This window comes from Manis pentadactyla, chromosome 4, assembly GCF_030020395.1.
Source record: "Manis pentadactyla isolate mManPen7 chromosome 4, mManPen7.hap1, whole genome shotgun sequence".
In the NCBI taxonomy this organism is placed as follows: domain Eukaryota; kingdom Metazoa; phylum Chordata; class Mammalia; order Pholidota; family Manidae; genus Manis; species Manis pentadactyla.
In genome coordinates, this window is record NC_080022.1 from 168,775,269 (window position 1) to 168,798,521 (window position 23,253).

The 23,253-nt window shown below is 48.8% G+C and overlaps 1 protein-coding gene and 1 non-coding gene across 6 annotated transcripts in view; both read right to left on the reverse strand.

The window, feature by feature from the left end:
- Positions 1–1,326: 1,326 nt before the first annotated feature.
- Positions 1,327–23,253, reverse strand: part of MED24 (mediator complex subunit 24) — a 30,823-nt gene continuing 8,896 nt past the window's right edge. For 2 of the 5 annotated variants that reach the window (XM_036930425.2, XM_036930424.2), the window contains 24 exons: positions 15,372–15,410; positions 15,004–15,077; positions 14,410–14,642; positions 14,218–14,274; positions 12,651–12,762; positions 12,352–12,502; positions 11,958–12,071; positions 11,363–11,407; positions 10,850–10,932; positions 10,477–10,563; positions 9,960–10,071; positions 9,310–9,452; positions 8,748–8,785; positions 8,231–8,313; positions 7,697–7,875; positions 7,481–7,580; positions 6,993–7,168; positions 4,806–5,070; positions 4,246–4,427; positions 3,978–4,068; positions 3,562–3,661; positions 2,554–2,634; positions 2,070–2,218; positions 1,327–1,886 (listed from right to left, as the gene is read on the reverse strand). In XM_036930425.2, coding sequence (XP_036786320.2) covers positions 1,770–1,886; positions 2,070–2,218; positions 2,554–2,634; positions 3,562–3,661; positions 3,978–4,068; positions 4,246–4,427; positions 4,806–5,070; positions 6,993–7,168; positions 7,481–7,580; positions 7,697–7,875; positions 8,231–8,313; positions 8,748–8,785; positions 9,310–9,452; positions 9,960–10,071; positions 10,477–10,563; positions 10,850–10,932; positions 11,363–11,407; positions 11,958–12,071; positions 12,352–12,502; positions 12,651–12,762; positions 14,218–14,274; positions 14,410–14,642; positions 15,004–15,077; positions 15,372–15,410 — 2,811 coding nt within the window. In that variant the 3' untranslated portion in view covers positions 1,327–1,769. Of the gene's footprint in view, positions 1,887–2,069; positions 2,219–2,553; positions 2,635–3,561; positions 3,662–3,977; positions 4,069–4,245; positions 4,428–4,805; positions 5,071–6,992; positions 7,169–7,480; positions 7,581–7,696; positions 7,876–8,230; positions 8,314–8,747; positions 8,786–9,309; positions 9,453–9,959; positions 10,072–10,476; positions 10,564–10,849; positions 10,933–11,362; positions 11,408–11,957; positions 12,072–12,351; positions 12,503–12,650; positions 12,763–14,217; positions 14,275–14,409; positions 14,643–15,003; positions 15,078–15,371; positions 15,411–15,627; positions 15,714–23,253 lie in introns of all 5 variants that reach the window. The other 3 variants (XM_036930429.2, XM_036930428.2, XM_036930431.2) reach the window with 3 other exon arrangements.
- Positions 8,392–8,495, reverse strand: LOC118934776 (small nucleolar RNA SNORD124). The gene has a single exon (XR_005033590.1). It is a non-coding gene; the product is annotated as a small nucleolar RNA SNORD124 (small nucleolar RNA).

Here is a 23,253-nt window from a genome sequence, read left to right on the forward strand (position 1 = left end):
TTCTTGAATCCAGCTGGTGCCCTGCCAGGAGTTGGGGGGCAGGGAATTGCCTGGGGAGGTGAGGCCAAGAGAGGGAAGAGGAGGTGCGGGGAGGAAGGGGGCAGTCCTCTAGCCCTGCCACATTCAATCCTTTAGATGGATCAGTCTCACACCTACTCTGCTGATGCTGGGCTAAGTGCTAGGGACACAGCAGTGAACAAGGCAGGCAGGTCCCTGCCCTCACGGAGCCGGCCAGGTGGGGAAGAGATGCATATGGGACACCCCCACTGCGAGAGGAGAGCCTGAGGTTTGGGGGCCAGGGGGCTGACAGTCCAGACGCAGACAGTGGCCTGACATGGGCCTGAAGCATCGGAACACCCAGTATTCACAGGACTGGTCAGTTCACCAACCTTAGCCCACCCACGCTCAGTTACCCACAGAGATAGAATTATGAAGTACCTTTTACAGATTAGGAAGCCGAGTTCAATGTGGCAACTTGGGTCAGAACCCAGATTCCAGGCTCCGCACCTCTCTGGGGCACGCAGCTCTGCCTCTGGTCTGGCAGGGAGCAACCCTGTACCAGCCCGCTTCCTGCTTGTCTCAGCCTCCATGGCTGAAGAGGCCCGAGCTCACATGTAGGCCCGGGGCTGAGGTGTGCAGATAGGAGGGCCCGCTTCATACCACAGGTGTGCCTCAGCTGAACATGTGTGTGTAGGTCCAGGGCGCCTCCACCAGACCCAAGAAGTGTAGGCGGCCAGTGGTCCCATTTCCCCTCCCAAGGCACCCCATCCTCAGCACCTTGGTCACCTCACTCCCTTCCCCCTCTGGCTCCACAGCAGCAGGGTCTGGCTGAGTGGGGCTAGAACCCCCAGCTGTGTGGTGCAGGGTCCTCCCTCTCTGGGCCTGAAGGAGTTGGGGCTGGAAGATGTGTGGAGCAGGCAAGGAGGGGCTGAACAGAGCTCCTGCCCCTCAGCCCCCTTGGGAGAGAACAGCTCAAGCTCTGGGCTAGTCAGACTCTGGGTGGCGTGGAGCCCGGCTGGAGAGCCTGTGAACAGCAGGATACCCTACCCCAGCACCGCTGGGGCCTTTGGCCAAAAACCTCTTTTTCAGATTCAGTCTGACTTTGGGGCAGTGGGGGAAGGTGGCAGGCGGGTGCTGACTCGTTAATACCCAAGCTGGTTCGAAGGAAGGGAAGCTGCTCATGGCCTTGCTCGGTGCTGCCCCTGCTAAGGCACAAACTCCTCTCCTCAACCACAGGGCTCAGCTCTCCCCAGGCCACAGCACGTGAGATTCCAAGGAGAAAAACACTGTCCCCACCCATGGGACACAAGCACTGCCAGCACTTAGAGTCACAAAGGGATCCACAGGATCTTTATTTACAAGTAGGTGGGTGAACTTCCCTCATGTATTACAACAAAAACGTGTGTGTGTGTGTGTGTGTGCGCGTGTGTGTGTGTGTGTGTGCGCGCGCGCGCTGCACCTATAAAGTCCCAGAAGGAAACCCACTCCTGGGAGATGAGGGCCATGTGGTGTGGTGAAAGCACCCTGAGTAGAGGAACGAGGGGCTCACACCCTCAGGTACTGGCAGCAGGGAGAGGAAATTATGAAAGACAGACACTGGGAGATGTCTTAGAGGTCAGAAGTCAGGAGTAGGGGAAAGATCTGGAAATGCCAAGGGCTTACATCATGTGGGTATGAGCAATGATGTCTCATCCTTCCTCACTGTCCCCTGCTGAGGCGCCGAGGCCTGGGACCCTCCCCAGCCAGCCCCTGCGGCCCCTCCAGGCTGCTCAGAGTGCAGCGATGGCTTTGGCAGCTGCCTGGCGGCCCAGGGGCAGGCTGAGGTCGGTGATGGCCAGAACTACCTTGGGGCTGGACACAGCTGACACCTTCACCAGTTCCGATACCTGCCACAGACAGACAGACAGATGCTCTCAGGGTCCCTTGCGGTAGGTGCAAAGTCCAGGGAGGGCAAAGGCCCCCTCCCTATTCTGAGGGCTGGCCGCTGAGCCCCAGGCTCTGCTAAGACTTGCTGGGGCCATGTGATCAGGAAGGGGGAGCCAGCCCCTGGCCCGGAAGTGAATACTCACAGTGGTGAAGGGCATAAACTGCAGGATGCTGCCCTGGCTGCCCTGCTCCAGGCAGTCCACACACTCCTCCATGAACCACTGCACAAACTGGGTGTGGGGGCCCGCGGTCCGCGATCCCAGGATGGAGGAAATGAGCAGGAACAGGTTGGCTGTACGGACGGCAGTGAGGTTGGGGGAGAAGGAGAAGAAGTCCATGAAAAGGGTTTGAGAAGAGGTTAGATTCTGGGAGAAGGAGGGACCAAAAAGGGAAAAGAAGGAAATGCTAAAGTGCCCCCCAGAATGGGAGCATCAAAAAGAGGAAGGAAGCGTAGAAAGGAAAACTGGGGCGAGTCAGAGGAAGGACTATTGGGAGCCAGGAGACACCAGAGCGGGCAGCTAGGGGAGAGGGAGGAAGGAGGGGGGAAAGGGTGGCAGAGGGGCGCCAGGAGGCCCCCCGCTGCAGAGGCCTCGGCCCCGGTTCAGGAGCCTGGGCGGCAGGACTCACCCAGGACTCGGTTCAGTGGGTCTCGCATGTTGACTGTGTGGAGCTGAGAGGCTGACAGGGAGCTGCTCGTGGACCGGTCGGCTGTGGGGCCAGGTGGGGGGAGCACTGAGCAACCAGCCGCCCGCATGCAAGACCTGCGCTCCCGGGGAGGCCCTCACCCACCAGTCTCGGAGAGCCCGCCTGGAGCAGGTGGGACCCCCAGCGCAGAGCTCTCCGTAAGGAGGTGAGAGAACTGACATCTGATGGTGCTGCGGGCAGACGTGGGGCCATACGAGGATCAAGCTGCTGAATCCTCACACCTCCATTTTACAGACAACAAAACTGAGAGTCAGGTTTGCTAAGAAACCAACCAAAGGCATGCAGTCTATAGGTGGAACACCCAGCATCTCTCCTCAGCTCAGGTGCACAGCTGGTCCCCTAGCCCCTAAAAGCCCTGGGAGAAACTTCCAGACTCAGGAGAAAATCTCTGGAAACAGGAAAAATTACATGCACAGAAGGAACCCCTGGCAGGTAAAGGTAATGACATCCATGGAGCCAGGTGGAGGAGGGTTGCTCTTCGGGCAGGAAGAGTGGGGAGCAGCCCCAAGTCCCAGCCCGGGGCCTGCTCCCAGCCTCAGGGCCTGATGTGGGGCAGGGCAGAGGGGGAATCACAGCTGGTGAGTCAATGGCGCAAACTGTGAAGCACTGAACTCACTTGGGTAACTTGTTAATTCCTCAACCCTGCAGTAAGAAAGAGGCAGGAAAGGGACAAGGCCAGAACTAGGCTGGGACTGGGCAGAAGAGCTCCAGCCCTCAGGGAGAGATCCCCAGCAGTCTTTGGAGCAGTCTTCAGTCTCGCAGGAAGGAAACAGCAGCCATAGGGCACAGAATGGGACAAACTCCTGCCACACACTCTCTGACCAGCCAGCCAAGAAGCCTGTGGCTGGGCATTACCGCAGAGCAGCCTTCCAGGGCTGAAGTGAGTTCCCAGGGAAGGAAGCAGGCAGCCAGCCCAGGCCACAGACTCACTGGGACTCGAAAGGATGCTGGTGTCCTCCTCGCTGGAGCTCAGCAGTCGCATCAGCTTGGAGGGCTGTATGTCATCCAAGGGGAAGAGGCTGATGTAATCCTGGAGGGCAGGAGAGTCACCATTACCCACCCCTGGAGCCTCACATTTCCCGTCATTAGAGTAAAGAGGTGAAGCTCAATATCTCCAGCAGGGTCGTCTTCCCTCTGCATCTCAGTCCATCCCTCACCATCCCCCCAGTCCCAGAGAGAGGCCCTGACAGTCACCCTTGCAGATGCTTGTCCTGAGCCCTGACACAGCCGCCCACGGGCAGGGACTACGCTGACCGCCTCTGCCTGGGAAGGCCCCTCGCACCACAGGAGGCTCAGTAAATGTCTGCTGGACAATCCCACCAGAAGTGAACAGAGGGGTCCCCTACCTCAATGTCTTCTCGGTGTCTCTTCTTTTGGCGGGAGGACGCCTGTCCCTTGTGGGAGGAGTAGGAACTCAGGGCACACCAGACAGCAAGCCTGGCAAAGGGTTCCAGGAAAGACGGTAAAATCAGAGGGGCTCCAAAGGGGGCTTCTGTGCCCATGCTCATCAGGCCCCATCTGATGACCTCCCCACAGCCCAGCTACCCTGGGTCACCCAGGCAAGGGGCACCCAACTCTGGGCTGTGGGGACCTGAGGCTTTGATAGAATCCTACTTGGCGAGAGCAGTGCCAGGGGGATCCATGAGGCTGTGCCATTTGGAGGAGTCGGTGAGCAGGCCAGGCAGGATGTGGCCCAGCAGGACCAGGGTCACTTGCTGCATGTCCAGACAGAAGATGGCGTAGAGCAGCTCCACTGCCCGCTGCGTGTGCTCCTTCCGCGTCTCCTTCAACAGCTCCTTGATGGGCAGGTGAGGTGGCATTCAGGAGCTGAGGGTCCTGAATGTGGGGCTCTGACATTGCTGCCCTTCCAGCCCGGCTCTCTGGGAGGACACGCAGGGAGAGCCCTGGGCGCTCTGTTCCATCCCTCACTCCGCGCCAGAGCCCAGGAGCTGAGCGGGAGGTGAGGAAGAGACTCTACTCCAAGGAATCTGGCCACAGCACTTTAGAGGCCCCTCAGACAAGCCTGGCTGAGCAGACTGGGTGTTGGGAAGTCAGAGGACAGGACTGAGCCTGGTCCTCCCAGGTATTTTCTACGGTGTCTCCTGGTACCTGAGGACACCTGCTCCCCTAACCTGTATGTCTGGCTCACAGCCACCCTGCTCCAAGTACCATACCTTAATCAAGTTGTTGCAGAACCAGTAGACACCTCCCATGTGCAGCAGGGTGTCAAAGATGTGGATGGAGCGGCTGTCCACCCATCCCTTCTCCAGCACCTTGGCAAATATGTCCGTCAGCACCTCCTTGATGGGTCGCTTAGGGGGCAGCAGGTTCCAGTAGGGCATCATATCCACACCCGTGGATGGGAACTTGATCTGCGCAGCTGTCTGCTGTAGCACGTCAGCACACATATGCTCCAGGATGGAGCTCATGATCACCACCCTGGGGGAGGGGACAGGACCTGAGGTTTAGGTAACATCAGGTTCAAGAGCCAGGGTGGGGTTGGGAGGAAACAACCAGACCAGACATTTCCCAGGAGTTGGGTTACGGAAATATTCCTGGGGAGTTAACCCCAATATATGCTGAAGGAGGAGGTAGAAGAAGTTGTGAACCCCTTGCAGACCTGACCCCACCATTCCTGCTCCTGGCAGGACTATAGCCTGCTGGGCACAGAGCCCGGGAAGGAGGGAGGGCTGGAGGGGGGGCCCTCCTTCCCCAGGTTATCCCAGTGATATATACACACTTGTCTCTCTCTCTGCAATTTACCCCACCCCCCAGGCCTGAACCCTGCCAATCCTCTGGCATAACTAAATACGAACACTTCCCTCTGGGCTGAGTGTTTACGGGGGTCCCCACCCAGCCTTGGCCTGCTCCCAAAGTAAACTCTTACTTCCAGAACAGGGGCCCAAGGGCTGCCCCACAAAGCTCTTCCCGGCCCTTGGTAGCTGGGCAAATAGAAGTGTACATCCAGGGATTTTTTCATGAAGAGTCTTCGACTGTGAACACAGAGCTGGGGCTGAGTGCTAACTGTTCCTGGAATGCTGTTGGCTCTGGGAAAGTTCCTATGACTTTCAGAGTCACTTTTCCGACCTGCATGATGGAGCCACAGATTTCCCACTATTCCTCACTCAGAAAGGAGTCAGGGTATGTAGAATGAATTATGTCAGAACAAGTACTCCATTACGTGTGAGGAGAGTATGATGAAGGAAGAAAAAAAGAACAAAGAAGGAGGCAGGGGAAAACCAGAGTGACCTACAGATGCTCCCAACCTCATTTCAGCTCAGTGCTCCCACTTCTCCCTTATTAGACATCCTGATGGCTACCCTGTGAGGTGTCCCTTCTAACTTACGGGTTGGTCCATGCCCACGTTCACAGCACCAGTATTCACAGTGGCCACGAGGTGGGAGAAACCCAGTGTCCACTGACCCATGAATGGATAAGCAAAATGTGGTCTCTGTACACAATGGAATATTATTCAGCCTTCAAAAGGAAGGAAATTCTGACATATGCTATGACATGGATGAACCTTGGGGACACTGTGCTAACTGAAATATGCCAGTCACAAAGACAAATACTATATGATTCCACTTACACAGGGTACATAAAGGAGCCAAATCCATGGAAACAGAAAGTAAAATGGTAGTTACCACAGGCTTGGGGAAGCGGGGGAATTGGTGAGTCATTACTTAATGGGTACAGAATTTCAGATGTATAAGATTAAGAAGTTTTAGAGATTTGTTTCATAACAATGTGAAATTACTTCATACTAAAGTGTACACTTAAAAAGTTAAGATGGTGAATTTTATGTTATGTATTTTTTGCCAAAATATAAAAACTAAAGTCTAACTGACAAGTAAATGAACCAACAGCACTGAACAACATAGCTGAAGTCACCAGGGAGGCCCTCCAAGTCCTTGAAAAGCAGAGGCAGGAAAATGTCCCAAAAGATGCCCTGCTGGGGGCTGAGAGGGGTGGATAGGCCCATGACCTGTAAAATCGAAGGATGGGCTCATAGTTCCTAGTTCCTAGATAGCGATACAGCTGAGAGAATCACTTTGTTCTTCTGGCAAGATAGTTATTCACAACTAGAGTTCTTGGAGGGCAGGAATCATAGCTGTTTAGGGTCTGTACTTCTGGGACACAGCAGTTGCTGGATTATAAGCACTCCTGGCTCAGGTTCATACACTAAATGTTGCTGAGTTTAGTGAGTTAGTTGGTGAATAATGTGAGTGAGAGAGGGTGTGAGTGAGCAAATAAGCGGAATGTTTGGGAAGGTAAGAGAAGAGGGATTACTAGTGACTGGAGGCGCTGACTTCTCATGGCAGACCTGTAGAGTCCCAGAAGGGAAGGGACGGGTTACTGACCTCTCATTGTAGAACTGCAGGGTGTTCTCACTATACAGTGGCCCTGCCAGCTGGCGGATCATCTGCAGCGACTTCTCACGCTCATCCAGCCCCAGCATCCGCACGTGGGCCACAAGCCAAGCCACGGCACACACTGCCAGGCTGCAAACCTTCCCCTTGATATTATCTGTGATTTTCTGGGGGAGGGGAAAAGGGTGACTGGGGCCACTCTCTCCTCTTCCCTGGCTATCACTTTCCCGGGCCTCTGTGGGCAGCTAAGTGCAGCCAGTGAAGCCTTGGACCACACTCCACACCTCTTTTCACCATTTTGATTTCCCCAGTTACCTGGGTGGGAGGGAGCAGCTAAGACTATGATTACAAGAAAGATCAATATCTAAACATGAGCTCCTGGATTAAGGGTACTCTTGTTCTTCCAAAATATAACAAGTAATTAAAGACTGATTCTGTGTCTCAGAGAAGAGAGAAGGCTGCTGGAAATGCAGAGCTACCTGGATGGACTCAAAGGCCAGGACCCCGTTTTCCCAGGCATTGAGGATTTCCAAGATGGCTGCTGAAATGCTGAGACAGGCTTCGTGCCACTTCATCTGCCTACAGGGTTGTGGGTGGGAGAAAAATCACTACTGGGGAGTGCGGGATAGACTGAGGGAAAGAGTCTTGGTCCGGCCCCCACCACCACCCCTGGAGTGGGCACCCTGACCACTGACACCAGCTTCATCTCTGATGAGTTGTTGAGCAGGGCCACCAGGGACTCCACTTTGGTGGAGTCGGGCCAGAAGCATGGGTGGTCGGGGTTCAGGATTTTGCCTTCCTCGGGCATGCAGGTCTGCATCCAGGTCTCAAAGAAGGGCATCTCTGCTCCTGTGCTTGACTCAGACAGAATCACCTGAGAAAAGAGGGGAGACTTGCTAGCTGAGAGGGGATGGTGCAGCGCCCTACACCTCTGTTTCCACCCCCCAAAAGCCTCAGCTTCTCCCTTCCGCGACTGAAGAACTGGAGACAAATTGGTTCCAGGGAGAAAAATGGGTGCTATGCTGCCACCTAGTGGTCAGTGAGAATAGGCATTGAAGGATTCAGGATGTTACCAAATGACCTTGCCTGGGTGAACACCTAACTTCTGCAGCCAGCAGAAGTAATTGGCTCGGGAAGCTGATGGGGGTATGAGGTGAGGAAGTTATTGGTTATTTTCCTCCTGTTTGCCCCACCCACTCGCTGCCCCTCAGCTGACTGCTTTTACTTACCTCTGAGCCATAGGTCTGGGCCACGTGGCACAGCATAAGGAAGGAGATGTCAAAGAGCAAGGCTCGAACTGAGGCTGGTTTGGCTGTGAAGGATAAGAAGGTTGACCTTGCAGCCTAGGGTAGGGACCAAAGTCCTTTTCTGGGTCAGGAGGGGATCAGGACTTGACCCAAGGAAGGTCAGGGACCAAGTGGCTCCTTCAAAGCCCTGAGGCTCAGAATCCTTTTCTTGAGTCTCAACTGGAACATCATCCCTTCCTTAGAATCAAAGACTCCTGATACCCTTCCTTTCTCCTAATACACAACCAGGTCACAAAGTGGGAGGGAAAGAGACAAAGGGTGGCTCTGGGAGATCTTTTCCCTCTTTCCAGGCTCCCTGAAAGCTCCACTCAGTCATTGCTCAGTGGAGAAAAACAGCCTCCCCAGGATGAGCAAAGGCGCCCTCTTGCTTCCTGCTCCCTTCCTCGGCACCCCTCCTTTAGTGCCAAGTGGGTCTGGGGACGGGCAGAGCTGAACTCACTGCTTTCCTCAGTGCCGTGGGTTGTGAACTCATTCAAACTGTGGAAGGAATGGAGACAGGTCACAGCAACCAGGGTGAGGGCTGAGCAGCAGCCAGGGTCAAGGGACTACACCAACTCAGAGGGGTGGTCACTGGAGTCTAAATTATGGGCTAAAATTAAACACCATTGCTACAGAAAAAATAATTCTTTCCACCTATTTTTAAAAGATTTCCAAGAGTTAGAGAATGACTCACTGAATGGAACAACATTCTATATATCAAATTCCAGGTCAACAGAATTCAAGAGCCCCTTATTAACAACCGGGCAAACATGGGATCCCTCGATGCCTACTGTTTAACACCTCATCACCTCATCACACACCACTTCATCCTTGGCTGAAGAGGAGAGAGCACTTCACATCCAGAGAACCAGCCCTTCTCCCCAGGTCTCCAGCTAGGATGCTCTCTGCCTTGCCCTGGACATTTCTGCAGAGACCCAGACCCCAGCGCCTCACCCCTATTCTGCTAGCTCCTCCTTGAGACATGCCTCCCTGGCCCTGGTACGGGGCTTGGCCTTCCTTACTTGATGAATTTCCGGGCGAAGGACTTCAGCTTCCCAGTGGCAGCGGCAGCAGCCAGGAGCAGGTCCAGACTCTTCCCAGACAGCATGTGGCCTAGGACCCCCAGCAGCCCCTCTGGGGACTTGGAGTGGTCTGCATCCATCGTCTGGGGACATGACAGGAAATCGAGTCCTGAAGGATGCTGAAGACCACCCCCCACTACACACAGCCTAGCTGCAGTTTCCCTCCCTGTATATGTCCATCAAATAGGATACCACAACTTACAATTTAACCTACATCTTTCTGACTCCAATCTGGAAAACCGTTCCTCAAATCTATCCCTGCTCTCTGATACGTCCCTCTCAGCTGAACTGGGATGAGGGTGGTGGATTTGGGGGGAGCAAGGCCACTGCTCCCCGGTGTGCCCAGTTGTTAATGTGAGATTCTCCATTGTTTCCACATGAGCAAGTGAAGGCGCCTAGCACAGGGCTCGCTGACAACTGACAGCAACATGTTTGTTTTCAATGGTGGCTTCCCTTGCCTTCTCCCTTTCTCTACTTCCAAGTAATTATGTATAAAAGTCAGAAGGTCTGTGGCCTCTGTTTATTTGTCTGGAAGCAGAGGCAAAAACTGGAAGAGGGAAGAGATGGCGCCACAAGATGGGCGCACTCACCTTGAGGATGTTTGTGACAGTGGGCTCTGCCCGGAGAATCAGCCCGGGGTTTGGCTGGATGTTGGCATTTTCTCCTGACTTTGCCTGGGGCGCCTGTTCCCGGTCTGCTGCACTGTGGCCATAACCAGTTGGCCAAAAGAAGGGAAGAGGAATAGAGAAATTCCTGACCTGCTCACTAGTCCAGGCCCCCAAGAGGTGGGAAGTCTCTGGGGGCAGGGTGACATTTACCAAAGTATATCTAATACCGCAATTTCTTGAACTGATCACTGGTCATTACATCTATTTAAAAGGCTCATTTAAGATTAAAGGAAGATGTAGGATGTCTACTTTGCTCACAAAGAAAACCCTTGGTGTGCAGAAAAACTGGTGTCTCCTCTGTCTGGTAAACCTAGGCATGGCCCCAGTCACTGGTGACCCAAACTCCAGACACAAGGGCAAGAGCCATGCAGCAGCCCAGGGTAGATACAAGAGGAGGAGGTCAAGGGGACCGTGGGCCAGCCAAAGGGACCACACTTACCGCTTGCCCATAAGGTTGGTCATACTGGCCTCAGACAGAAGCCCCTGCTTGTTACATTCTTGGAGTAGGAAGTTGGTACAGTCACAGCTGTGAGGGAAAAGATGAGAGGGGATTAGGCAAATAGGGGGGAGTATCACGAGGTGGGAGCAATGGGCCCCTGCCCCGGATCCTCCCTCCTCCAGGATGAAGAACATTCAGGCGCCTGAGGGAAGTTAACGTGGCTCAAGCACTCGGCAACTATGGGGCTGCTGCCTTCTGCCCCAGCCAAGCGGGCAAACAGGAGATGATGCCCTGAGGCTCCTCTGGCACCAAAGAGCAGGAGAAGAGCCCAGAGCACCTTCTGGGAGAGCAGGGTGAGCAGGGGAATTCATACTTGCAGCGCTGGTCAGCTTTATCCAGCAAGGGTGTGAGCTTCAGCAGGAACTCAAAAGCACAGTTGACATCCTCGGTGAAGTCCTATAAAGAGCCAGAAACTGCCACCCGGGTTCTAGGTCCTCCATTCCACCCATTGCCTGGGATGCAGGCTCAGAAGAACACCCTACTGGACGTAAGAGCCTACAACCCTGCCAGGCCCACCACTGGCTTCCAGCAATTGGACAGGGAGAAATATGAAGCGTCAGTGCTCCTGCGTGGTCCCCCCGGCCCTGATCATCTTGGGCAACCCTGCCTCCTGAGGGCCTGGCTGCCTTTCATCTGGAGACTGGGCACACGTGTGGATGCACACAGAGGCATAGGGACACACACTTCCAGCCTTGCCCCGGGCACAAGAACACACTACTGCCCTGCTAGCGCCTAAGTGACTGTGCCTTTGCCCTTTTTCCTCCAGGGCGGAAACAAGGATTTACCTCCTCCCATGCTACCCCTCCATCTCATTTCTTAAACTCACCTTGTCCCCATGGGAATATTTCAACTTCACCAAAACCTGTGGAATCTAGAGGGTAAGCAGAGGGAAAACAGAAAGCTCAATTTCTTCTCTTTTTCACCCAAAACTAAAGGCATCCCCTCTGTACCCCTGCTCTGGGCAGAGAGACAGGAACACTCCTGCCCTGGAGGTGAAAGGACTCTTAGAACCAAATCAGAAAGCTGACAGGTACCCAGGAGCCTGGCGCCCACCGCCTACAGGCCACAGGGACTCCACACTTCTGCTAGCTCAATAAGGAAATGCCACAAGCTAAAAGTGGAGCTGCCATTTCAAGGACTGAGGCCCGCTTCCTTGGCTCCCATAACTGACCTGCACCCAGCTGGCTGATGACTGAGCTGAACAGTACCTGGGTGTTAAGAAATGGCAGGGCCTTGCCAAATGGGCTAAATATAGCTCAAGGACTTTCAGAGAAGATAATCGATGGGAACTTGTGCTGGGGGGACCTGGCAGGCTGGGCACAATGCCAGCAGGGAGAAAGACAGGGCAAAGGGCCAGGGTGTCGCTGCTTTCCTGAAACCATTCCTAGACTGGCTCTCTGTGGTGCCCACATGCCAGATACCTTAAGGAAGGTGAAAGCAGTCCACTTCAGCTCCTCCGTACCCTCAGGAGACTCGATAAGCCCCACGAAGCAAGCTTTCCAGATCTCCAGGACAAAAAGTGGGGTGGGGATATGCTGTTGAAGATCCAGAGAGTGATGCCTAAGAGGATGCCTGTCCCCTTCATCTTCTGAAGGCCCCTGGGGGCCATGTGCGGTCAGAGACTGCACTCCCTGACTCTAACGCAAGAATCAGGGATGGCAGGTGAAATGGCAGGACCAGGCAGGATGGGCATCTACTTTCCTCCATGAATCAGGAGAGACCCTATTTCTTCCAAGAACAACCAGAAAAATCCTTCCTCTTGCCCCCAAATGGCCAGCCCGCCTGGGGAGAAGGAAGTGACTCTGGGCTTCCCACCTGCATGCGCTTCACCATCATCAGCTGTTCCACCAGCGGCTGGGTCTCGCCTGTCAGGTTCATGGTGCCCTCGAGCAGGACCACCGCATGGACCGTTGGGAAGCCAGTCTTATGCAGCTGCTCAGAGTGCACAGCCAGCATCGTGGGGATGCTGAGGGGAGCAGACACACAGGGCATAATATTCGAGGAGCCAAGGAGTGTTGCAGGGGAGGTGAGAGCAGGGCTGGGGTCATAGCGTCTCACCCACACTCCGGCCTTTCCTTTCTCCCTCCACCACAATCACCCTGGGAGCTGGGTACCTCCTAATGAGCGTGCCACACTGTTCAGCCTGGCTCCGGAGCTGGGGGCTGCTGAGATTGGCCAGGATCTCCCCAAGCTTCAAGAGAGAATGTTCAATGGCAGTCCAGGAGGCTGATGAACAAAAGGAAATGCAGACACACGATGGGAAACAGGACAGGGAGAGACTGGCCCCAAAGTCCTTGACTTTGACACCCCTTAGACCCATAAAACCATACAGGAAGGCTTGCCCTAAGGGTGATATGGAGGCCAGGGGCCTGAGGGCAGCATGCACTGTTTCTAGAAGAAGGGTGAGCACCAACAGTGAAGTCCCTGGAAACTATTCCCAGGGGCCTAACTTCTAGGGGATGTATGCAGCTGACTTTGGAGACGAGGTAGGGTCTAACACGGGCAGTGGTGGAGAAAGGCGGTGGGGGGTGTGGAGGTGTGGAGTCCAGCGGCTGGAACAGGGAGGCAGCCACAGGCCACTTCAGGAGTGGGCCAGCCTTGCAGGTGGCCATCACTCTCTACCCCAATCAAGCGGGATTCTCACAGCCTTTTGCGTTCACCCATACCCTATCTGGACCTGCACCCTCCCTGCCCTCCCATTCTGAAGTGCCCCTCCTAATCATCTCCACCTCTCAAATTCTCACCATCCTTCAAGACTCTGTTCAAGTCCCAGATCCTTTAACAACTTACCCAACTGGTTAAACCCACTGATCTCTCCCCCTAAATGCCTGAACTCATGGTCTATACTGCATTTTTTAGCACTGAATTATAAGTTACTTATCCTAGTTACAACTCCAGAGGGTCAAAAGATGAATAATGGCACCAACTAGCCCATTAGCCTCCACTTAGCACAGGGAAAAAACAAAAAGATAAGACCTGAGAGCCATTAAAATTGTTAAATATTCATTCATTTTTTTTTAGCCAATAAACATTTATTAAGTGGCCAAGATAGGTAAGAAACCATCAACATAGCCCATTTTTATGGAGTGATCATCTTTCTGGACTTTTCACAGGGCAATACAACATACTTGAAAAAGTAATAAATATACTAACTGCGTAACAAGTTCTCCAACCAGGCCCTTAAGACCTGGGTGTAACTCATTCTAGCATTCTCATTACTGGAGAACAAGAGATCCATAGTGGTCCCAAGCCACAGCAAGACTGTGGCCTTCGGGCCCCAGGTCCAGAAATACCAGAGTCTTCCCTCCCACCAAGTGAGCTGTCTGACCTCAGGCTCTGGAGTATTCTAGTATTTAGCATCTGTGCCTGGGTCAAGAGGTGTACGGCACAACAGGTCTGACAACAGACAGACACATTTAAAAGGCTGTTTTAGGCCAACACTCCAACACAAGAGTCATGTGCTTTTAGACGAACAGTTACATGGAGAACAACACGAGGATGGAAAGTGTGCTTGTCTGTCCTCCAGTTTTTTTCCATGTATGTTACACACTAGTCCTGCTCCCCACTAGCATGTACACTTGTTGAAGGCAGGGACCCTGCCACATGCTCCTTCAACAGCCCCCCACCCCCACCCCCAGCACCTGGCACAGTGCTGGGCATATAATAATGCTCAGTAAATACCTGTTGGTTGATTGGCTCGGGTGCCACCCTGCCCAAGTCCCTGGGATGTATGCAATGCTTATGGGGAGAAAAAAAAGGAAGTGGGATGATTTCAGATCCTCCTGGAAAGAAGTGGGATGGCATACCCTCTCAATTAAAGAACCGGCTATGGGAGCAATGGCAGGTGGGGCCCAGGGGAACCAGGGGACATACAGGCCTCCTCTAGTTTGGCGATGTGGAGCAGGGCCCGGTTCTTGGTGCTGCTGAGGGTCTTCTCCAGGCGCTGCAGGCACATGGCAAGCTGCTTCTCCACAGCGGCTGGAGTGCAGGCCTCCAGTCCGTCCCGGAGCCGCTCCGCAGAGGCTGAGGTACAGCGCAGCAGCCAGTGGAGGGCGCTGAGCAGGGCCCGGCACAGCCCGATGCACTCCTCTGCTTTGCCGTGACAGCTGCAGGAAAGGACGCAATCTGTCTCTGCTCCAAAGGCTGAAATCTGTCCCCTACCAGTGTTCCCCAGAATGCTTGGCACTCCCCTACTCAGGACAAGAGTTGGGAAACTAGCAAAGTCCTGGGGAAGACAGCCCCACTGGCTTGCACTGGACAAGATTTCAAATGAGCTATTCTAAATAGAGAAGAGGCATTTTTGTCCTACGGGAATATGCAGAAAAGGATGGAGATGGGTGCGTGCTGATGAGCAGGTGGCAAGAAGTGTGGGAGCCCACAGGGTTTGTCTCAGTCTGTGGGCTAGGAGCTTCTCTCTTATGCTAAGATAATGCTGGAAGGCTGCGAGCCCCTCCCTCCTGCCATTACCTCAGTCGGTCACAAAACATGTCCATGATATCCAGCAAAGCCTGGACACACAGGTCCCGGGAAAAGTCATCGAACTGTGGAAAGAACAGTGGCAATGCTACAAAAATACCCCAGTCAACCCCTGGTCTCCCAAATGAGGCAGATGGCACATTTAGGGTGCCTGCATCTTTCCTCCAACCTCAGGTTGCAGACCTGGCATCTTTTCAACAGTGGAAATTGGCTTCTAATGGCCACCCCCACCTCCCAGGAAGCCCCTCCCTCCAATAGAAGGCGGCAATGCCTGCCAGGGGCATCATGTGCTGCCTGCCTGTCACTTCATATCTCTTTCCCCCTGTCCCCACCTGGCTCCTGGGTGGTTATGGTCGTACCTTACTGATAGCTGTGAGGACTGAGGAGTAGGAGACCATCTGGAGGGAAAGAAGAGAGATAAAGGTCAGACAAGTAGTGTCGCATAGTTGAGAGGAACAAATACTGCCACTGACCATTGCTGTGGCTCTCTTAAAACCCCGACCCCTTCAAGGGGCCATCCTCAACTCACTGAAACAGAGGCAGTAACTCTAGGCATTGCCCTCATTCCTGCTTCTATCGGACTCATTGTAAATGACATCATTAGCATAAACTCACTGAGATGATTCTGATACATCCAAAGGCACCATGACCCATGTTCACATGCCACTCAGTGTCCACTAGGTATGAGGCTCACCTGACTGCTGGAGGGCAGAAGAGTTGACAAGAATGGATGAGCTTACTTTACCAGTGCAACTTCTATTAAGAGTGTTTTTATCTGGAGAAGAACTGGAGATAAACATTTCCTCCAGTGAACAGGTAGTAGTACCTGCACCTTGAAATAGGTAGTGGGTTTCACTCTTATTCTCTAGGACTCCTCCATGAACCTTCTCTGATCAATCCCAAACTCCGACCCAAAGCTGCAATCCTCTCTCTGTGCTCGAAGTAATCCTCTTATAGTCATTATCACACAGCCAGGTGGCTTTGCTCCCATCAAACTGGGAGCCACTTGAGGACAAGGATGCTTTTAGTCAGGGACCACCATGAACTTATGGTAGATAATGTTTGTAGAATGAACCAGGAAAAGCATACCCTTAAATAAGCATTTCCCAAAGAAGCTTCCAAAGCTGCATTGTCCAATTCAGAAACCACTAGACACGTGTGTCTGTTTAAATTTAAAGATAAAAAAAAATAAAAACTCAGTCCCTTAGTCATACTTGCCACATTTCAAGTGCTCAACAGTCATACGTGCCTAGTGGCTACTGTACTGGACAGAGCAGATACAGAACATTTCTATCACTGTAGAAAGTTCTTTGTGACAATATTCCAAAGGTTCAAGATATTAAGAAATTTTACACACATACACATGCACAAACACAGAGCTTCTGTGTGGTATAAATTTGAAAAACCCTAGAATAAACATCAAAAAAGAGTTTTCTTTAAAGTAAAAGGTTCTTTTATTTTTTTAAATTTTTTATTAAGGTATGATTGAGATACACTCTTATGAAGGTTTCACATGAAAAAACAACGTGGTTACTACATTCACCCATATTATTAAGTCCCCACCCATACCGCAGTGCAGTCACTATACATCAGTGCAGCAAGATGCCACAGATCCACTATGTCTCTTCTCTGTGATACACTGTTCTCCCCATGATCCCCCACACTGTGTGTACTAAACATAACACCCCTCAGTCCCCTTCTCCCTCCCTCCCCACCCGCCCTCCCACACCCCTCCCCTTTGGTAACCACTAGTTCATACTTGGAGTCTGTGAGTCTACCATTTTGTTCCTTCAGTTTTGCTTCATTGTTACACTTCACAAATGAGGGAAATCATTTGGCACTTGTCTTTCTCCGCCTGGCTTATTTCACTGAGCATAATGTCCTCCAGCTTCATCCATGTTGCTGCAAATGGTAGGATTTGTTCCTTTCTTATGGCTGAATAGTATTCCATTGTATATATGTACCACATCTTCTTTATCCATTCATCTACAGATGGATACTTAGGTTGCTTCCATATCTTGGCTATTGTAAAAAGTGCTGCAATAAACATAGGGGTGCATATGTCTTTTTGAGTCTGATAAATTGTATTCTTTGGGTATATTCCAAAGAGTGGGATTCCGGGGTCAAATGGTATTTCTATTTTTAGTTTTTTGAGGAACCTCCATATTGCTTTCCACAATGGTTGAACTAGCTTACATTCCCACCAGCAGTGTAGGAGGGTTTGGTTCCCCTTTCTCTGCATCCTTGCCAGCATTTGTTGTTCTTAGTCTTTTCGATGCTGGCCATCATTACTGGTGTGAGGTGATATCTCATTGTGGTTTTAATTTGCATTTCCCTAATGATTAGTGATGTGGAGCATCTTCTCATGTGTCTGTTGGCCATCTGAATTTCTTCTTTGGAGAACTGTCTCTTCATATCTTCGGCCCATTTGTTAATCGGGTTATTTGCTTTTTGGGTGTTGAGGTGTGTAAATTCTTTATATATTTTGGATGTTAACCCCTTGTTGGATATGTCATTTACAAATATATTCTCCCATACTGTAGGATGCCTTTTTGTTTTGTTGATGGTGTCCTTTGCTGTACAAAAATTTTTTAGTTTGATGTAGTCCCATGAGTTCATTTTTGCTTTTGTTTTCCTTTCTCAAGGAGATGGGTTCAGGAAGAAGTTGCTCATGCTTATATTCAGGAGATGTTTGCCTATGTTGTGTTCTAAGAGTTTTATGGTTTCATGACTTACATTCAAGTCAGTAAAAGGTTTGTTTAGCACAGAACTTTACAGTAGGACTTCTCTGAGTCATAGTATACTTGTATACAATGAGAATCTCTAAGATGACTGGAGCTGAAACAAGCAACCCTCTTCAAACTTATTTGACCAAGAAATCTCATCTAACTAGTATTTCCAAAATGCGTCTTGAGAAATTCAACCTGAACTGTGTGCTCCCTGAGAACAGAAATAGTACTGAATTTTTGTGTGTTTCTCTAGCACCCAGCCCAGGGCCTAGCACATAGTAGGCCCTCAGTAAGTTCTTAGTGCTTTGGATTGATGAATTCTAGTAACTAGCATTCTGAAAAAATTGTACCTTAAAACAAATTTATTTTAGTGAAACCTATTCATCACCATTATAACATTGGAAGTATAGGTTCAAGAGAAATAATCTGTCCTGAATGAAATTAAATTCTATAGAAAGTCTTCTGCGTTATCATATTTTTAAAAAGTAATTACAGCATGCCAGTAAAATACAAATAATCCTGTAGAAAAGAGTTACAATTGTATACTCAAAATCATAAAGTGGAAAAATACAACAAAAAGAAAAAGCAGAATACAAAGGCAGAAACTGTCAGGATAATCACCTGCCTCATGGGTTGTCTTCCCTAGAGGAACAGAAATTCCCAAAGATTTAAGAAGAAAGCTAAGTCAGTCTCAACCACCTCAGTATGGTGAGTTTTACATGCATGGCAATGCCTTCCCTGTACAGTTTCCCCATCACCTGATGAGACTGCTCTCTGCTCAGACATCTTTAACTAGTATTCTTGGACAAACAGGAGCAAAACACATAGAGGACTTAGATACATGATCAGTGTTTAGTGCCACTCTTCTCAGCGGGATGCACTGTGAAGGCACAGCTGGCGATCTGACAGTGATCAGAAAGTTGGGGGCAGAAAGGCCATGACGTTCCAGGCGGGTGTTTATTTATGTATAACTGATGTCCCCAGAGCAAGAGCTTAGCAGAGAACTGAACGTTGCTGGATAGCAACCTGAAGGGGGAGCTGGATATTCCCACTAGAAACTGACCCCAAACTACCAGAGAAGAAGTCCCCAGTTCTGTATGTTCTGAGGATGCCGTTAGTTATTATCAATTTATGGCCTCCAAATTCAGAATTCTGTTCAGTGAATTTTTGTTAACAGTCTCAGTAAAGCACTGCTACTCTAGAGGCCTAAAAACACTTCCCACATGGTGAACTGTTTTTCACAGCAGGATTTAACTTATTCCAGCCTTAGTATACCCACCAATGGAGAAGCTCTATAGTACCATGTTCCTGAGACTGGGATCTCTGCAGCTCACTGCACGCCTGCCTGGCCCAGACTGACTCTGCAGCTGCTGTCTCACTGACTCTGCTCTTCATACTCAACACCTAAAATTCCTCCTAAGTGCCCCCTACATGCACAGCACTGGACCAAAGAGCCCTCTTGACTCTGAAAGAAGAATAAATTACTAATTTTGGATAGCATTTTACAGTCATACAGGTCCTTCATATATATTTATTTCTCTCACTGTTATTTTAACCTCTTTCCCCCTCTTGCCTTTCCTATCTCGATTCTATTTTTAAAAGGACTCCCCGCAGACCCCACATTTCCAAAGAACCACCACCCTCTCTCTCCTGCTCTTCAGACATAAGATTTCTCTACATTCATAGTCTCTACCTCCCCACCTTCCATTCGTTCGCAATTCATCCCACTGCAACCCCTTCTGTCCTTAACACTGTGAATCTTCTCACCAAGCTCATCAACAAACTCTTGTTGTTCACCACCCCCTGTGGATACTTCTCAGTTCTGACCTCACTGACCTCTCCTGGCATCTAACACCAGGGAACACTGCCTCATTCTGTGGTCCTCTCCTCCCTTGGCTTTTCTTGATGCCACATACTCTTGCTTTTCTTCCCTCCTCACTGACTACTTCTTCTCAGATTCCTATGAGGAATTCTCTTCCTATGGGTATTCCTTCAATGTGACTGGTTCCTCAGGAATTAGACTTGGGCCATTTTTTTGCTCACTCTCCACAATCTCATCCCTGCCCATTGCTTCAATTACCCAGTTACCATCTGTGGTAAATCATCAAAAGTTCCAGTCTAGACCTCTTCTGAGTTCCTGACACTTATGTTCGGCTGCCTTCTGAAGGTCTTCTGGGTGACAGCCCACACAGGCACCTCAACACTTAACAAGGCCCACATCTAACACGTCATCGCCACCCCTCACCTGCATCCTGACCCTAACAAAAGTCCTTGCAATCTACTCCCACTGTCTCCTCCCAGTCCCATCAGTCATCTAGTTGCCCAAAACAGAAACCTATACACTGGTCTTGATTTCTTCATCTCTCTCATGCCCACCAAATCATCCTGATGCTACTTCCTAAATTGTTCTGAATTTATCTTTTTCTTCTGCTGCCACTTACCAAGTTTATGCTAGTATCATCTCTTATGTGAATTACTGTAATAGCCTAAATCAGGGGTTGGAAAACTGTATCACTCATGAGCCAAATCTGGTTCATCACCTTTTTTGGAAATAAAGTTTTATCAGAACACAAGCATGTACATTTATTTACATATTGTCTACATATGCTTTTGAGCTGCAATGACAGACTAGTGGTGACAGAGACCATACAGCCCACAAGCAGAAAGTATTTACTATCTGGTCCTTTAGAGAAAAAACATGCCAGACTAAATGGTCTTCCTGCCTTCTGCCATACCTCCCTCAGACACACTCTTCAAACTATAGCCAGACTGATCATTCTAAAATTAATCCACCAATTCCCCAAATTCACAAAGTCAAAAAAATCCACATCAAAATGCAATTGTATTTTTTATAGGAATTTAATGTTGATTCTAAATGTGTCTGGAAAAGAAAATGCCTAAAACACCAGGAAATTTTTGAAAAACAAAACAATGAACGGAAGACCTGCCCAACCAGATAGCAAACATTCTATAACTGCATAGCAATTAAAATAGAAAAGTACTGGTGTAAAAAACAAATATAGCAATGAAATAAAATATACTAGAATGTCATACACTTTGTCTATATAAGAATTTAAGATGTGACAAAGAATGACCTACTCAATAAAGGCAATTGAGCCAAATGTCCATCTGTTTCGAAAAATAGATACAAAAATTTGGATCTCGTCATTACCACACAATAAATTCTAAATGCATCAGACAAAATAAATGTAAAAAATAGAAGGGAAATGTTGGCAAAAATTAGAGACAAATACATTTTGATCCTTGGAGCAGGGAAGCCCTTAAGCAAGACAAAAGACATATAGGAAAAGAATGATTAAATCTGACAACAAAACATTAAAAATTTCTGTATGGTAATTAAAAAGTGTTTTTTTTTAAGTGATAGAAAATTTAAAATATATGTAACAGAAAGGATTACAAGATAGATTATACTGAAAGATACTTAAAAATCAGGAAGATTTCTTCTTGGGGTGATGAGAATGTCCTAAATTGACTGTGGTGATAGCTAAACATACCAAAACCCAGTAAACTGTATACTTTAAATGGGTAAGTTGTACAATATGGAATTTATATCTCAATAAAGCTTTTACCAAAAATAAATAAATAACAAAACAATAGAAAAGTGGGCAAGTGACATACCTAAGTAATTCACAGAAAAGCTACAGAGAGCCAATAAACATATGAAAAAATGTGCTCAACATCACATTCAGGGAAATCGAAACTAACAGGATGCAATTTCTGCCTCCCTAGAAAAGAGCCTTAAAAGAGTCTGTCCAGCATAAGAAAGGTGTGGGGAAATACTGCCAAGCACTATGGAGGGGTGTAAACTGCTAAAATCCTTTTGGAGGGCAAGAGACAGGACTTAGTACAACTTAATGTGAGTACTCTTCAAACCAGCAATTCCATTTCCAGGTAGCTATCCTAGGTAACTATTCCCAGATATGCAGAGAGGGAAATATAAGGATGTCCAGTGACGCAGTGATTGTAACAGTAAAAAATTAAAACCTAAATTAGAGTACATGAGGAACATCATGCAGCAGTTAAAAAGAGTAAAGTAGATGAGTATGTACAACATGAGAAGTGGACATAAAGCCAAGAGGAAAAAAGAAGTACCAGCACCATGTGCCAACTGAGGAATACTACTTGGCAATTTAAAAAAAGAACCCACCACTGACATACACACAACATAGATCTCATAAACATGTATGTTAAACAAAAGAAGATGCTACATGATTCCATTTCTATGAAATCTAGACATAGACAATGTTAATCTATGGTGATAAGTAAACCTTTAGTGGTTATAGGATAACAGACTAGAAAGGGGCAGAAGGGAACTTTCTGGGAAAATGGAAATGTTCGTATCTTACTTTCGATGTTGGTGACATGGGTATATACAACTGCTAAAACTCACTGAATTAATCTTAAGATCTGTGCATTTTTTTGCATAGGATTACATATAAATCCTATCACACTACTGTTCCACTTAAAACCCTTTAATGATTACTCGACACCCTCAGATAAAGTCCAGACTCTGCATCACCACAGGTCCTTTATGACCTAACCTCTGTCTCTCTCTATAAACCCGTCCCCTCCTTAAAGGCTTGCCCAGCAGTTCTCAAAACGTGATCCAGGGACCCCTGGGGGTCTCTGAGGTCAAAACTATTTTTAAAATACTATTAAGATGTTATTTACCTTTTTTCATTCTCATTCTCTCACAAATGTATATGGAATGTTCCAGAAGCTCCAAGATATGTTGATGATATATAATTAAATGTGTGAACAATGGAATACCTGTGTAACTTAGGAATGGATACATTCCAAATGTCCAATTCATAATATCATAAAACCGTGTATGGATAACAGGTCTATTCAGAGTCTAAGAGAGAGACCAATGGATTTTAATGTAAGAGTATTAAAAGTTCATTGGTATGGTTGAATTTTAGTATATAAAAGGATATCCAGTTATCTGAAAAGCTTATTAAAATACTCCTCCCTTTTCAAACTAAGTATCAGATGTGTAAGACCAGATTTTCCTCCTGTACTTCAACCAAAATAGCCTACTCCAAAAACTGAATGCAGAAGCAAATATGAGAATTCAGCCACCTTCTATTAAGCCAGACATTAAAGACACTTGCAAAAACATAAAACAATGCCACTTGCCTTGCTAAATTTTTGTTTTGGAAAATATGGCTTTCATAAAATGTTATTTAGGTTGACATGTAATAGATTTTTTTATTGTCATTTTAAAGAAATTCATAAGTACTTTTTAAATTTCTCAGTTTTCATTTTAAAAATATAAATATGGATAGATATAAAACATATAAACAAAAGCTCTGTGGGAGTCTCAATAATTTGTAAGAATAAAAAAGGGTCCTAAGCCCAAAAATGCTGCTCTAGTCATACTAAACTATTTTCAGTTGCTAAACAATATCATGCCAATTTTTGCTTTGCAGCATTTGCATATGCTTTTCTCTCTGCTTTGTACACTCTCATCAGTCTGTCTGGCTATCTC